At 40.9% G+C, this 12,650-nt stretch overlaps 1 protein-coding gene across 1 annotated transcript in view; it reads left to right on the top strand.

The window, feature by feature from the left end:
* The window catches only part of TTC39C (tetratricopeptide repeat domain 39C), a 106,249-nt gene that overhangs the window by 48,681 nt on the left and 44,918 nt on the right, over positions 1-12,650 (top strand). Inside the window, exons 3-4 of the mRNA XM_045456893.1 lie at positions 861-989; positions 3,464-3,578. Coding sequence (XP_045312849.1) covers positions 861-989; positions 3,464-3,578 — 244 coding nt within the window. The remainder of the gene's footprint in view (positions 1-860; positions 990-3,463; positions 3,579-12,650) is intronic.

Here is a 12,650-nt window from a genome sequence, read left to right on the forward strand (position 1 = left end):
GAAAGTGTGGTGGGGGGACTTGACCAAAGATGGCTGTTGTCTGGTTTGGCTACAAGGGGAGAGTATATTAGAGTCCTACCAAGGAGGCCTAGAATGGATAGGGTTCCATTCCAAGGGGAGGGCTTGATGAATGGATAGAGAATGGAGAGCCAACTGTGAGTTCATTAGGTCCTTCCAAGAATCAGGTGTCATGTCTGCCCCTAGAGCCCATCCATATCCTCAGAAACCTTACTCTCACTGGTGAAAGTTGCAGGTTTTCAGCAGAGAAGGGGATTGCCCCTACCCAGTCAAATGTCTGGAAAAATCTACCAGATCAGGTGCCTGGAAACAGGCTGTCAGTGGAGTTTTTCACTGTGGACAATGTAAAATGATTTCCAAATAAGGGAACCCCTTGGAATTGCCATCCCTGAAAAGACTGATGTTTTTCAAGGAGCACCTGCTACCTGATGTTTCAGTAGGCTTTTGTGCAGTATGTGATGGAGCCCAGGGGTCCATGTGTGGGTAGAATGGACTTTTCAGTGAGACATTGGTATAAAAACTGACTGAAGTAGACTAATCAGAACTTATACAGGGCTTTTGTTACTGTGTTCAATAACAACATAAAAGGTTGTAGAACAGTAATTGCAAGAATATTTATTACCATATACTTTTTCATGTAGCTGTAGTAGAGGTATATTATTTCATATTGAGATTATAGTTCTTGGAAATGATTAGGGTATGCTGTAACATTCTGATTCCTTTACTTGCAACAAATAATTTGTTTTTTTTTTTTCCTCGTTTGGGATTTTGTTGTAATAAATTGCCTAAATTTTCAGACATTTCCTGGTTCATTCACTTCTTCCTTATTTCTTTCTTGGAAGAATGCCATGATGACATTTGAAGAAGAAAAAATGCAGTTGGCATGTGATGACTTAAAAACTACAGAAAAGCTGTGTGAAAGTGAAGAGGCTGGAGTAATTGAAACCATCAAGAATAAAATTAAGAAGAATGTAAGTACTATGTCTTTAGGTTATGAACTGGGTGCTGCTTACTTAGGACAGTGCTCATTTACTTGGTTTTTGATATTTAGGATTTCACTGAATGCACTACATGTTTCTTACGGCTTTTGATTATGTAAAATGTATTTTTTAAAACAAGAGAATCCCGCATAACCCCATCAGTCATTAGAACCATTAAGTACATTAATTCTTTTGCTATTTTAGGATTCTCTTTTTCTGTAATGGGCCTTGTGGTAAGAGCTTATGTAATGAGGCTTTCATATGTGTAATTCAAATATGTTGCATTTGGGCATAATTGAGTTATTCAACTATTTACCTAATTTTCTCAGGCCTTACCAGCCTTTGGTTACAAATAAAGTCACAATAGCACTGCAATTCACTTCTCCTGATTTTGTTTTCACCTTCAGTGCCAAAGTCTAGTCTTTGGAGAGGCATCCTCCTACCCTGATATTTCTGGAGTGCCCAGGGGTCTGCTATGTGTTACATGTTGAGTTGACAAACCAGTCTTTTGGTTATGGTCCCCAAAAGCCACCCGTCTTTTCTTTGGCTCCTTCGTATCCAGGTTGCTTTACCTCTGCCCTTGATGATGGTGTCCACTATGATGAAGCCACTGATGGGCCAAGAGTAAAGTCTCCTGATGCTGTGGAAGGGCCAGAGGTTTCCTTGATTGCTCTTTCTCCAAATCCTGCATGTAATAAATGACTGAGTCCTGTTGCCTCTTTCTAAAATACCTCCTGAGTTCATCCACTTCTCTCCCCACTCCTGCCATTTCTTTAGGTCAGTCACCATCCCCATTTGCCTACGGTAACTCTCACTGTTCTTGAATTGGTTCTTCAGAATATAGTCTCTGAAATGCAAATAACATGTTGCTGGCTTCATCTTCAGTGTCCCTGCCCCCTGCCTCCCGCTCCCCCCACTCACTATTGCCATTCATAAGGTCCAAACTCCTTACAGTGGCTGATGGAGCACTTTTCCTCTGCCTAAAACATCCTCCTCCCTTTTGACCTGGTTCCTATTCTGTCTTGAGTTCTTCCTAGATCGTGTTCTCCAAGGACTCTTGCCTGAGCCCTGAAGCCCTGTTGAGTAGGTTTCCTACTTGTGCCCATGGCACCCTGTACTTTATCCTTCAGAGCACTTGCTACATTACATGGTAACGAAGGCAGTGTTCCCTCATTAGACTATAAGCTTATTTACATGTCTGTCCTCTGTATCTAATGCCATGCCTAACACCTATGTTAGTAATTAACATTTGTAAAGGATTTTTGCAATTTAAAAAGCATTTTCACGTGTAGTGCCTCATTAGCTCTTCTAACAACCCTACACAGTAGAAGTTACTACAAAGAAACAGAAGCGTAAATAGACTGACATTTGCCTAGGCAAAGTAATGAGTTCTGGGACTACATCTGCAACTATAGTGACCATAATAGATTATGCTAATCTAGAAAAAAGGGAAACAGTTCATTCTTTTTTTGTCTACTAGTTATGCTATTGTCGTATTTGCGAAGATCCCATCATTTCTTTTATCACTGATACAGCCTACGAAAGCTAATTTAGCTTATCTTGTTCAAGTTCACTTTGTATTAAGAATGCATTATTCTATTTCAGGGTGATTTTTCTTCACTTAGAAACATTCTTCACAATAAGGACCAACATTTTATAACAAGTGGGGTTTTTGGTTTTACTTTTTGCTTCTTTTATTGGGGTAGTCACCTTAGAGGTATGGCTTGCATTTTGAGTTCAGTTTGTGGTTCATTCAAAGCCATTTTCTCCTTAACTAAAATGTAATCCATAAGGAATGAATCCTAATGTTTCTCCTACATGAATGAAGGTAGATGGCTGCATAGTGGCTTTTGGGGTTAGCTATTTTGGGGAACGTTTTCTACCTTTGGTGGTTTTTATTTTGGATATGTAAGAACTTCAGTTGTTTAAAAAAAAAAAGGTCAAACTCAACTTCTGTGTTTTCTTCATGGTTTCCCAGGAGCTTCATTGTTAATCCCTTAGGATGTTTGTCTTTGAGTTATAATGTTCTTTTAAATGGTTTTTTTCTTAATTTTTAATGTTTATTTATTTTTGAGAGACAGAAAGGCAGAGTGCAAGCACGGGAGGGACAGATAGAGACGGAGACACAGAATCCAAAGCAGGCTCCAGGCTCCAAGCTGTCAGCACAGAGCCTGACGCGGGGCTTGAACTCACAGACTATGAGATCATGACCTGAGCTGAAGTGGGATGTTTAACTGACTGAGCCACCCAGGGGCCCCTTTGAGTTATGAGTTATAGTGTTCTTTATCATCATATTGTTAACAGAGCTAGATTTCATGGGAATATAGTATAAATCTGGTCTTGGCTTTCAGCTCCATGTTTCATCGTTCCTGTGTGAAATTATTTTGCACAGTCAAGTAATAGCTGTTTGGAGTCTTTTTGTCTGTGTGTGATTTATCAGCGTGTCCTTTCTTTCCACCAAACAGGTCGATGTCCGAAAATCCGCCCCCTCCATGGTTGATCGGCTTCAGAGGCAGATAATCATAGCTGACTGTCAGGTTTACCTGGCTGTGCTCTCATTTGTAAAACAAGAATTGTCAGGTATGCTGAAGCATTATTTTTAATGGCTTTCAAAATTCAATGGACACAATCAGTAATGCCTCGCCCTTTATTATTATTTTTTATAGGCCTTGAAAATCCGTGGCGCTTCTTTGGGGCTTGATACTGATTTTTACTTAGGAAATTGAAACCACAAGTACTTAATGTGTGTTTAGAGGTGTAGTTTTAGACTTGAAGTCAATGTTTCATCCTCTTGTCTCAAGATCATTCTGTCATGGAGAAATTACCAGTGCCAGTTTGATTGATAGATCATACTTTGTGAGAATCAAATTGTAATAACCTTTAAAGTGAAATATACCTGGTTTAAATTACATTTTTTAGGAAATTGTTATTGAAGGCCTGAATATGTACCAAATATGTCCAAGGAATATAAACTAATTTCTTAGTTTGTCCAAAACAGTTTTCCAGGATTCTGTAGCTTTGATATCTTGAGCGCTATAGACTCAAAACAAGTCTTTAACAGCTTCTGTAAGACTGTGTCTAACACAGATACCAATTCTTTTGTTTATGTGGTTATTGGTGTAATACTTCCAGGAGAAATTTGCTTCTTTGGTAGATAGGATTTACTTGGAAAAAAAATGAAAATTCGAAAAGAAAATTAACTAAAACTCACAATCAGAAAAGTATTTCCTTCCAAACCTTAAATGAAGAAGGGTCTGTTGCTGATAAGTTATAACATACACTGTTCTTTCTAGACTGCCAGAATCAGTCTTTCTCTCCCTTCTCTTCCTTCTCTCCCCCCCTCCCCCTCTCCCCCCCTCTCCCCCCCTCTCCCCCCCCTCTCCCTCTCCCTCCCTCTCCCTCTCCCTCCCTCTCCCTCTCCCTCCCTCCCTCCATCTCATCCTTGAGAATGCTTTGTTTCCATTTGGCTCAAGTCAGAAGTGGAATTTAACTTTTATTTCGATCTCCAAAATTTGGACTTACTAGAATTTATCCTTCTTTTAAAATATGTTCTATGCCTGTACTTTGGCCTTTTGCTTTGGCTCAACTATCCTCTGTTTTTCTCTCTAATCTTCCTCTCAGGACTTGCGTAATACTTGTATGTTTGAGGGCTCAAAGCTCATGTGAAATACCTCTGAGACATCAATATACACTCCCCTCTCTGAAGCTCTACATTAATGTATATATTAAGAGCAGCAGAATGGTCCAACTTCTTGGGTCAAGATAGGAGCTCTGGCATTTTCTGTGATCTTGTACTCTTTTTTTCTGACACTCAAGGACTACTTAAGGGAGCTTATTTTAGCCATTAGCCATTGAGAAACTATCTTTTGAGAGAGAAGGAGAAATCAAATGTAGTACAGTGTTTAAGGAGTCAGGGTAGGGGGCATCTGGGAATTCTTTATGTTCTTACAACTCTTTGAGTCTGAAAGTATATGTAAATATATATATATATATATATATATATATATATAATATATATAAGTAATATATATGTAATATATATAAATAATAAATATAAATATATATAATTTTAAAAGTAAGTGTATCTATCCTCATTTGCTCATTCATTGGTCTAGTCAGTAAGTAATTACTGAGCATGTATGATGTGCTGAGCACTGTTACATGAGTAGCACAAGCTATGCTTCCTGCCCTCTTGAAACTTAGAATCACCAAGTAGTGCTGTTTGCTTCTACAATTATCATTCTGGTTAAAAATTACTAGGGGTACCTGGGTGGCTCAGTCGGTTAAGTGTCCCAACTCTTGATCTCAGCTCAGGTCTTGATCTCACAGTTCGTGGGTTTGAGCCCCGTGTCAGGCTCTGTGCTGGCAGTTCAGAGCCTGCTTGGGATTCTCCCTCTCCCTCTCTCTGCCCCTCCCCATTCATGCGTGCATGCTGTCTCTTTCTCTCTCTCAAAAATAAACAAAATAATTACTAAACATGTTATAGAAAATTCAGAGAGTACAGAAGGGGAAAGAAGAAAGCAAGTCACTACATACCTTACCACTGGGAGAAATCACACTTTACTGTTAATGTTCTATGTTTTATATCTCTTTTACAAAATGAAATCTATAGTGCTTTATATCCTACTTTTCCTTATTATATTGTACTTTACGTATTTTCCCTGTAACTCAGTTTCAAAATATTATATTAAATAATAACAGTTTTTCATATGAATGTGCCATGATTTATTTAACCCATTCCTTTTGGACATTCAGGTGTTCTCTGCTTTGCCTTTTTTATTAGGTTAAACCTATTCTTATATTTTATTTTTTTATTAAAAAAATTTCTTTTTACATTTATTTTTGAGAGAGTGAGAGTGTGAGTGGGGGAGGGGCAGAGATAGAAGGAGACACAGCATCTGAAGCAGCCTCCAGGCTCTGAGCAAGCGGTCAGCACAGAGCCTGATGTGGGGCTTGAACCCATGAACCATGAGCTCATGACCTGAGCTGGAGTCAGACGTGCAACTGACTGAACCACCCAGGCACCCCTATATTTTATTAATAAACTATTTCTTTCACAAATTACCTTCTTAGCCTTTACCCATTCTCCTGATAAGTTGGTTTTAATCAATTAATATTTAATCCTATTTATCATAGATTTTTAACAGTGCTCTTGGTTTTTCCATATAATTTATTGAACAGATGCTGATATTGAAATAAAATTGATAGACATAAATGTGTATAGTGGTCTTTTGCTTTATGAATATCTTAGTATTTGTCAAGCAAACAACCAAAAATGCTCTTCCTTAGCCTTTCCTGAAACACACTGGGTTATTAAACTACAAAAAACCTACTTTGTTGGAATACATTTCTTAGAAAACATTTTTAATTTTTTTTTTTAATGATTATTTATTTTTGAGACAGAGACAGAGTATGAACAGGGGAGGGTCAGAGAGAGAGGGAGACACAGAATCTGAAGCAGGCTCCAGGCTCTGAGCTGTCAGCACAGAGCCCGACATGGGGCTCGAACTCAACGACCGCGAGATCGTGACCTGAGCCGAAGTTGGATGCTTAACCGACTGAGCCACCCAGGTGCCCCTATTCTTTTTCTTTTTTTAACTTTTTTTGAATTTGTGAATTTTTAAATGCTTCATACTTTTAAAAGAACTCTTGGAGTGCCTGGGTGGCTTAGTTAAGCGTCTGACGCTTGTTTTCACCTCAGGTCAAGATCTTGTGGGTTCTTTCTTCTCTCTCTGCCCCTCCCCTCCTCTCACCATCTCTGTCTCTCTCAAAATAAATTAAAAAAAAAACTTTAAAAAAAATTTTTTAAAAAGAGCTCTTGTGCCTTCTCTCATTTGAACTTCTTTATAATGAACTGCCCCATCATCTCTCTTCATTTTATATACTATTTTTTAAATATCTTTTTCATTAACTCTTATCCAGGGCTGCTTGCTTGCTCGCTTCCCCTCACCCCATATGCGTATGTTAACTACTTTCATAACAAAAAGAAGCTATATTTAAAATATGGTATTTGCCATCTTGTTTCGTTTACTTCCTTTTGGACTTGAGGGTAGGTCCTATGTCATACTCATTGTTGTATTCTTGGCATATCATATGCCCAATAAATTTTCCTCAAATGAGGGTTCTGCCTTTACTTCACAGGTGAGGTGGTGGAGGCTGATGATTTGGAGAAGGTTGAACAGTTGACACAGCTTTTTAGTGACAACAGGGCCAGGGCCTGAGCCAGTGGTTGCTTGTTTCATGCCTGAATTCCTAGTCTTCTCACCATTTTGCCATCACCTTAGTTTGGTGACTTGTGCCTCGAGAGGCACAGAAATTTGGGTTTCTTAAGGCCCTCTCCTCTATGTCTATGCTCCCTCACTCTTACACCCTGAGGTGCTAGCTCCTGGAGTCATGTGACAGTCTGCTGTTAACTGGCATGCTTCTCCAGGCCACGTTCTCTGTGCTGCCATTGTAGCCATCCGTCTAAAATTTGTTACACCTGTGCTTTAAACACTCAGCCATTCTGCATCACCTATGAAGTAAAACCCAAATTGCTTCTTCAGGAGGCACTTATAAACCTACGTCCTTCCCAGCCTCCTTGCCTTCCCAGCCTCCTTGCCTTCCCAGCCTCCTTGCCTTCCCAGCCTCCTTGCCTTCCCAGCCTCCTTGCCTTCCCAGCCTCCTTGCCTTCCCAGCCTCCTTGCCTTCCCAGCCTCCTTGCCTTCCCAGCCTCCTTGCCTTCCCAGCCTCCTTGCCTTCCCAGCCTCCTTGCCTTCCCAGCCTCCTTGCCTTCCCAGCCTCCTTGCCTTCCCAGCACCGCGTGCCGCTAAGCAGGGCTTCGTGTGCTTCCCTCAATGCCTTTTGCTGCCTCTTGCCTTCCTGTATACCACCCTCCGTTCAGATGCTTGCAGCCCCTTTCTTTTTCTCTTGCCTATCCAGGTACGTTCCAGGTCAGCCTCCTTCATGTTTTCCTTCCTCACAGACTCCATCATCTGCCCTTTGTTGTTCCACATGTATCCCGTGCATAGTCAGTGTTCATCATATGGCGGTACAAATTTTTATTTACATGCCTGCCCACGTATTTGACTGTAATCTCCTTGAGAGCAGCAACTATGTCTACCCGCTGTCTTCCACCTCCCCCTTACCAACTATGAGTACCTACTATGCATTCCACACTGTGGGGTGGTAAGTGCTGGGGCTCTAGAGATGAGTAGGAAGTAGCTCTTGCCCTGAGGGAGCTGGATGGTTTAGTAGGGGAGAAAGAGGAGGTTATAATTCATTCAGGATGATACTTTACTTGCTAGACATGTAAGTTAGTCACAGATTGGGTGAACAGGGTGTGAACAGCTCAGAAACTCTTCCTTGGAAGATCAATGGAAGTTTGTTTTCTTCTCTCTGTCCTTGGCACCTGACGTGGCACTGTTGCCTAGCAAATGGTGGGTGTATAATAATGTGAATTAAAGGAAGGGATGGAGGAGGGGTGATGCCATTCAGGAAAGAGGTGCAGGATATGGAGTCCCAAGAAGAGTTGAGATTGGAAAAGTGTGTCCTTTAGAAGTGAAAACAAAACCGTTGTTCTTCCAAAGTGTGTTATGTGGGTCACAAAAAAGGGTCAGCCTGAAGTGACCTTTCATTATAGGGTTGACCAGCCTCATCTGGGGCAAGTGAACAAACAGAATGCTATGGTAGGAGATCCCACCGGATACAGTCTCCTGCTGAAAAATCTGTAAAACTTAACCCAACATCAATTAGTATAACTTCGTATTTTCACTCTCCAGAAGACTCTAGCCCTTTCCTGGGAAGGACTCCCATTTCTCGCACCCCCCCCCCACACACCTGGATAGAGTTAAGGCTTTCCATTAACGGGAACAGAGTTTCTTCTCTCCCCTGCATCTCCCAGCTGATTGAGGCTGGCCTTCAAGGGGGAGGGCAAATGGTCTGTGGTTTTCTTGCTCTCTTTGCCTTCCGTCAAAAGCATAGATAGCGATGGCTGAATGATTTATATTTGACCTTTCAAGGAGCCATATGGAAGGCTGTGTAGGGTGTAGGGCTCGTGAATACTGTTTCTCTGCCTGCTGGGAAAACGTGTGCTCATGAGCTGCCTTGCTACACCATCAAGGCAACTGAGAGTGCTTCCTGCAGGAGCTGCATGGAACACAGGGCCGGCTCTGCCTGATCCTCAGTCAGCCTTTGTTCTGTGGTTGACGGCATCAGGCTGTGCTCAGACGTTTTGGTCACAGCATTTGGGACAGGGAAGTAGGGTGAGAGTCCTGGGGAACCTGTTTCCCTGCCACATTGAGCTTAGAAAGTAGCAAAAACCGTATCTTTCTGTGTGCATATGAACTTTGTTTTGCACAAATTATAGCCTTTGACTTAGTAAAAACTTTGGGTTCTATTTACTTGGCTCAAATTAGAAGCTTTAAACTTGTTACTACAGATTTTAACATGTGCTTTTAAACATTGGCACCTAAACTCCTCTCTTAGGTAAGAGATTAAAGACCTGTGGAATTACATTATTGTTTTATAAAAATAGGGTTTTTACCCTTGTCAGTTTTTAACTGAGTCTGTGCAGTTGGCATTGATGGGTTTTGCCATTTGTTTCCATTGCTACCCCTCCTTTGCTATGATTCTTCACCTGAGATCTGGATTGCCACAATGTGTTTCCTAACACTGGTAGTCCCCTCAACCCCAATCTTAGAAATTGCCTGCTTCTCCTGGTGCAGGTGACCATTCCTCAGCTGGACGTCAGGGGACCCCGCCCCGCCAAGCTGAGCACACCCTCCCTGTGTCCCCCGTTTCACTCTGCCTCTGAACAGCCTGTCCACCTGCTCTGTCATATTCACACTCCGGTAGCTGTTTCCTGGAATGCTGGCGTTCTCTGGATGGAAGCTGTGCTTCCTGAACGAAGCTCCAGCAGCCTGGAAATACAGGATAAAATGGAATGAAACTTGGTCCATAAAATTTCCAGTTAGGCCCAGAGGTAGGAGGCAGTAAAGTTTTCTGCTGGAATCCCGCAATACTTATTCCGCACTAACTCGTTTATATATTTGCTGCATAGAAAACTTTAGTGACAAAAAGGAAATAAAAAAGAATAATTCACCCATCAACTCAACATTATTTGTTTTCATTTTTCTATGTATAGCCCAGTGGAGTGTATATACAAACATATATGTAGAGAGATAGTCTTAATGTTACACACTTATTTTTTTTTTCCATTTATTTTTCAGTTTTATAATGGACAGTTGGAGAGCTGAGATTATGGCTTATGGTTCTTTTGTATCCTTCCGTTGCCAAGCACAGTCTTAGGCATGTAATGGGAACTTAATAGCTAGTTAATATTTTTAGGGTTTTGCAAGTTTTCTTTTTTTCATTTTTTAAAATGTTTATATTTTGAGAGAGCACAAGCAGAGAAGGGGCAGAGAGAGGGAACTAGAGGATCCCAAGTGGGCTCTGTGCTGACAGCAGCGAGCCTGATACAGGGCTCAGTCTCACAAACCGTGAGATCATGAACTGAGAGCCAAAGCCGTATGCTCAACTGACTGAGCCCCTCAGGTGCCCCTCTTTTTTCATATTTTAAATCTGTAGCCAATATTTATTCTATCCCAATTGGCTTTTGTGTTCTTAAGAATATATGTTTCCTTCTTTTCCCATTTTTCTGTTCAACCTTTGGCATTTTGGATCATAACTGAGTGTCATATTGTTTGTGGGTGTGTTACCCTAGAAGTTTAAGGGTCTTCTCAGACCTTTTGTTTTCCTACAGTACTTCCATTCACAGAAAAGTCAGTGTGCCTCCTCTTAAAGGTGCCATCTGTATCTTCTTTCTCTTTGGTTGTCCTAGAACTGTGCCTGAAATGTAATATTTGCTCAGTAAATGTTTTTGTTCATTTGAACTAAATGAAAGTTATTTCAAACATGTATTACTTTTATAAAGTTATAAAAATCGTTCTCTTTAAAAAAAAAAAAAACCTTTTGTTTTGCTTGTTCATCCTATCTTAACGATATTCTTTTCAGTGGACTTAGTCTACAAGACATTAACAAATCCAGAACTTGGAACTTGTCCTATGGTTGTGTTTTCAATTGTGATCCCTTAGGAGATATGGTCATCATTTATCAGAAACTTGATACATTTAAGTAAAATACTAGTTTGATTAAATATCAGCTTGATTACATGAATTGGGGGTCCTTCAGACCATCAGGTGCAGTGATTTGCCAGGACTCAGTATGTGATCATGCTCATGGCTATGATTTGTTACAGCAAAGGATACAAAGCAAAAGAGCAAAGGGAAAAGATGGATGGGATGGAATCCAGGAAAAATTGGGCTAAAGTGACCAAAATTTTCTCCCAGTGGAGTTGCATGCTCAAATCTCTGGGCAATGAGTTTTGTTATCAGCTGGGAAGCTTGTTAGAGACACAGCACCCAGAGTTTTTGTTGGGGGCTGACCATGTATAGATACAATCTGCCTTGCACATAGCCAAATTCCAGACTCCCAGGGGAAAGCAGGTGTTCAGCATGAAACATACTCTTTGTATAAGCAGGGTAGGCACAGTGAGCCACTCTTACCAGTTCTAGGAATGCTGGGAACTCTCCCAAGTCAATTTCATAGACCCTAGCCAAAGGCCAGTCTTGTAAACAGGCCTCTCAAAGGATAGCAGTAGGCCTGCTCCCGTAACTCTTTTCTGTATGTACCATATGTTCTTCGATCACTTTCAATGCAGGGATTAGACTTTGTAAATCAGCTTTTATGTTCCGTATTTTTTGTAATTTAAAAATAATGTTGACAAACTTCTTTTTCTGCTATTCTAAAGGGCCTGAAAGCCTGGGGCAGTTCATGTTGTCTTCCATTTGTGCATTGGGGTCAGATTATCAGTGCCATATTGGTAACAGTGCTGAGTGATTAAACTCTTTTCTGGAGAAAACTCCTTACAGAAGACCTTTCCCCCCAAATATGGTGATGATACACTCAGATAAGCACCGAGAAGTCGACTGCTCCTTCCTTTCCTCATCAGAAGGTGTAAATGTTCACAGAAGGAGAGGGTGAGGCAGGACCTGTGGGCTTGTCTGAGAGGGTCAGCTGGGCATGGAACTGGGTAGCGACTGTGAGAAGTATGTTAAAAATTGGCCCAACAAGAAATAATGAAAATGCCTTTAAAAATAACATCTTTTCACCTCCTCTATGAAGTAGCTTCTTTTTTGCCACCTTCCTTCACTGGATTGGTCTAGATCTAGGCTGGGCAGTGGGTGGAGCGTCTTAGTCCTAGACCAAATAATGCCCTCCTAGTGAGGAGTGAGTGGTTAAGGCCCACACAGCAGGCATTAGGTAGAGATGAATGGGGGATTCTTTGCATTTCTGCATTGAACACTGATGACTTACACGTTAATGAACTGGCCGTTTGTTCACCCAGTAAGTATAAATTAATCCTTTTTGTTTGCTTGTTTTAGTTTTGGCGAGTTGCCATGCTTGGTGTACTTTTAGCAGTGAATTCAACTTAAAACTTGCTCTTTAGGAGGAAAGAAGCACAGGGTAGACAAATGTAGGCGTTATAAGAGAGGTTTATCAGCAAAGTGCATGGTAGTTCAGAAACACGTGGAGATTCATGTTTCACAGAACATACAGAACAAAAGTCAGATTCAAGTGATGCTTGCATGCTGGCGTTAATGCATTTATTCT

This window comes from Leopardus geoffroyi, chromosome D3 (genome assembly GCF_018350155.1).
Source record: "Leopardus geoffroyi isolate Oge1 chromosome D3, O.geoffroyi_Oge1_pat1.0, whole genome shotgun sequence".
In the NCBI taxonomy this organism is placed as follows: domain Eukaryota; kingdom Metazoa; phylum Chordata; class Mammalia; order Carnivora; family Felidae; genus Leopardus; species Leopardus geoffroyi.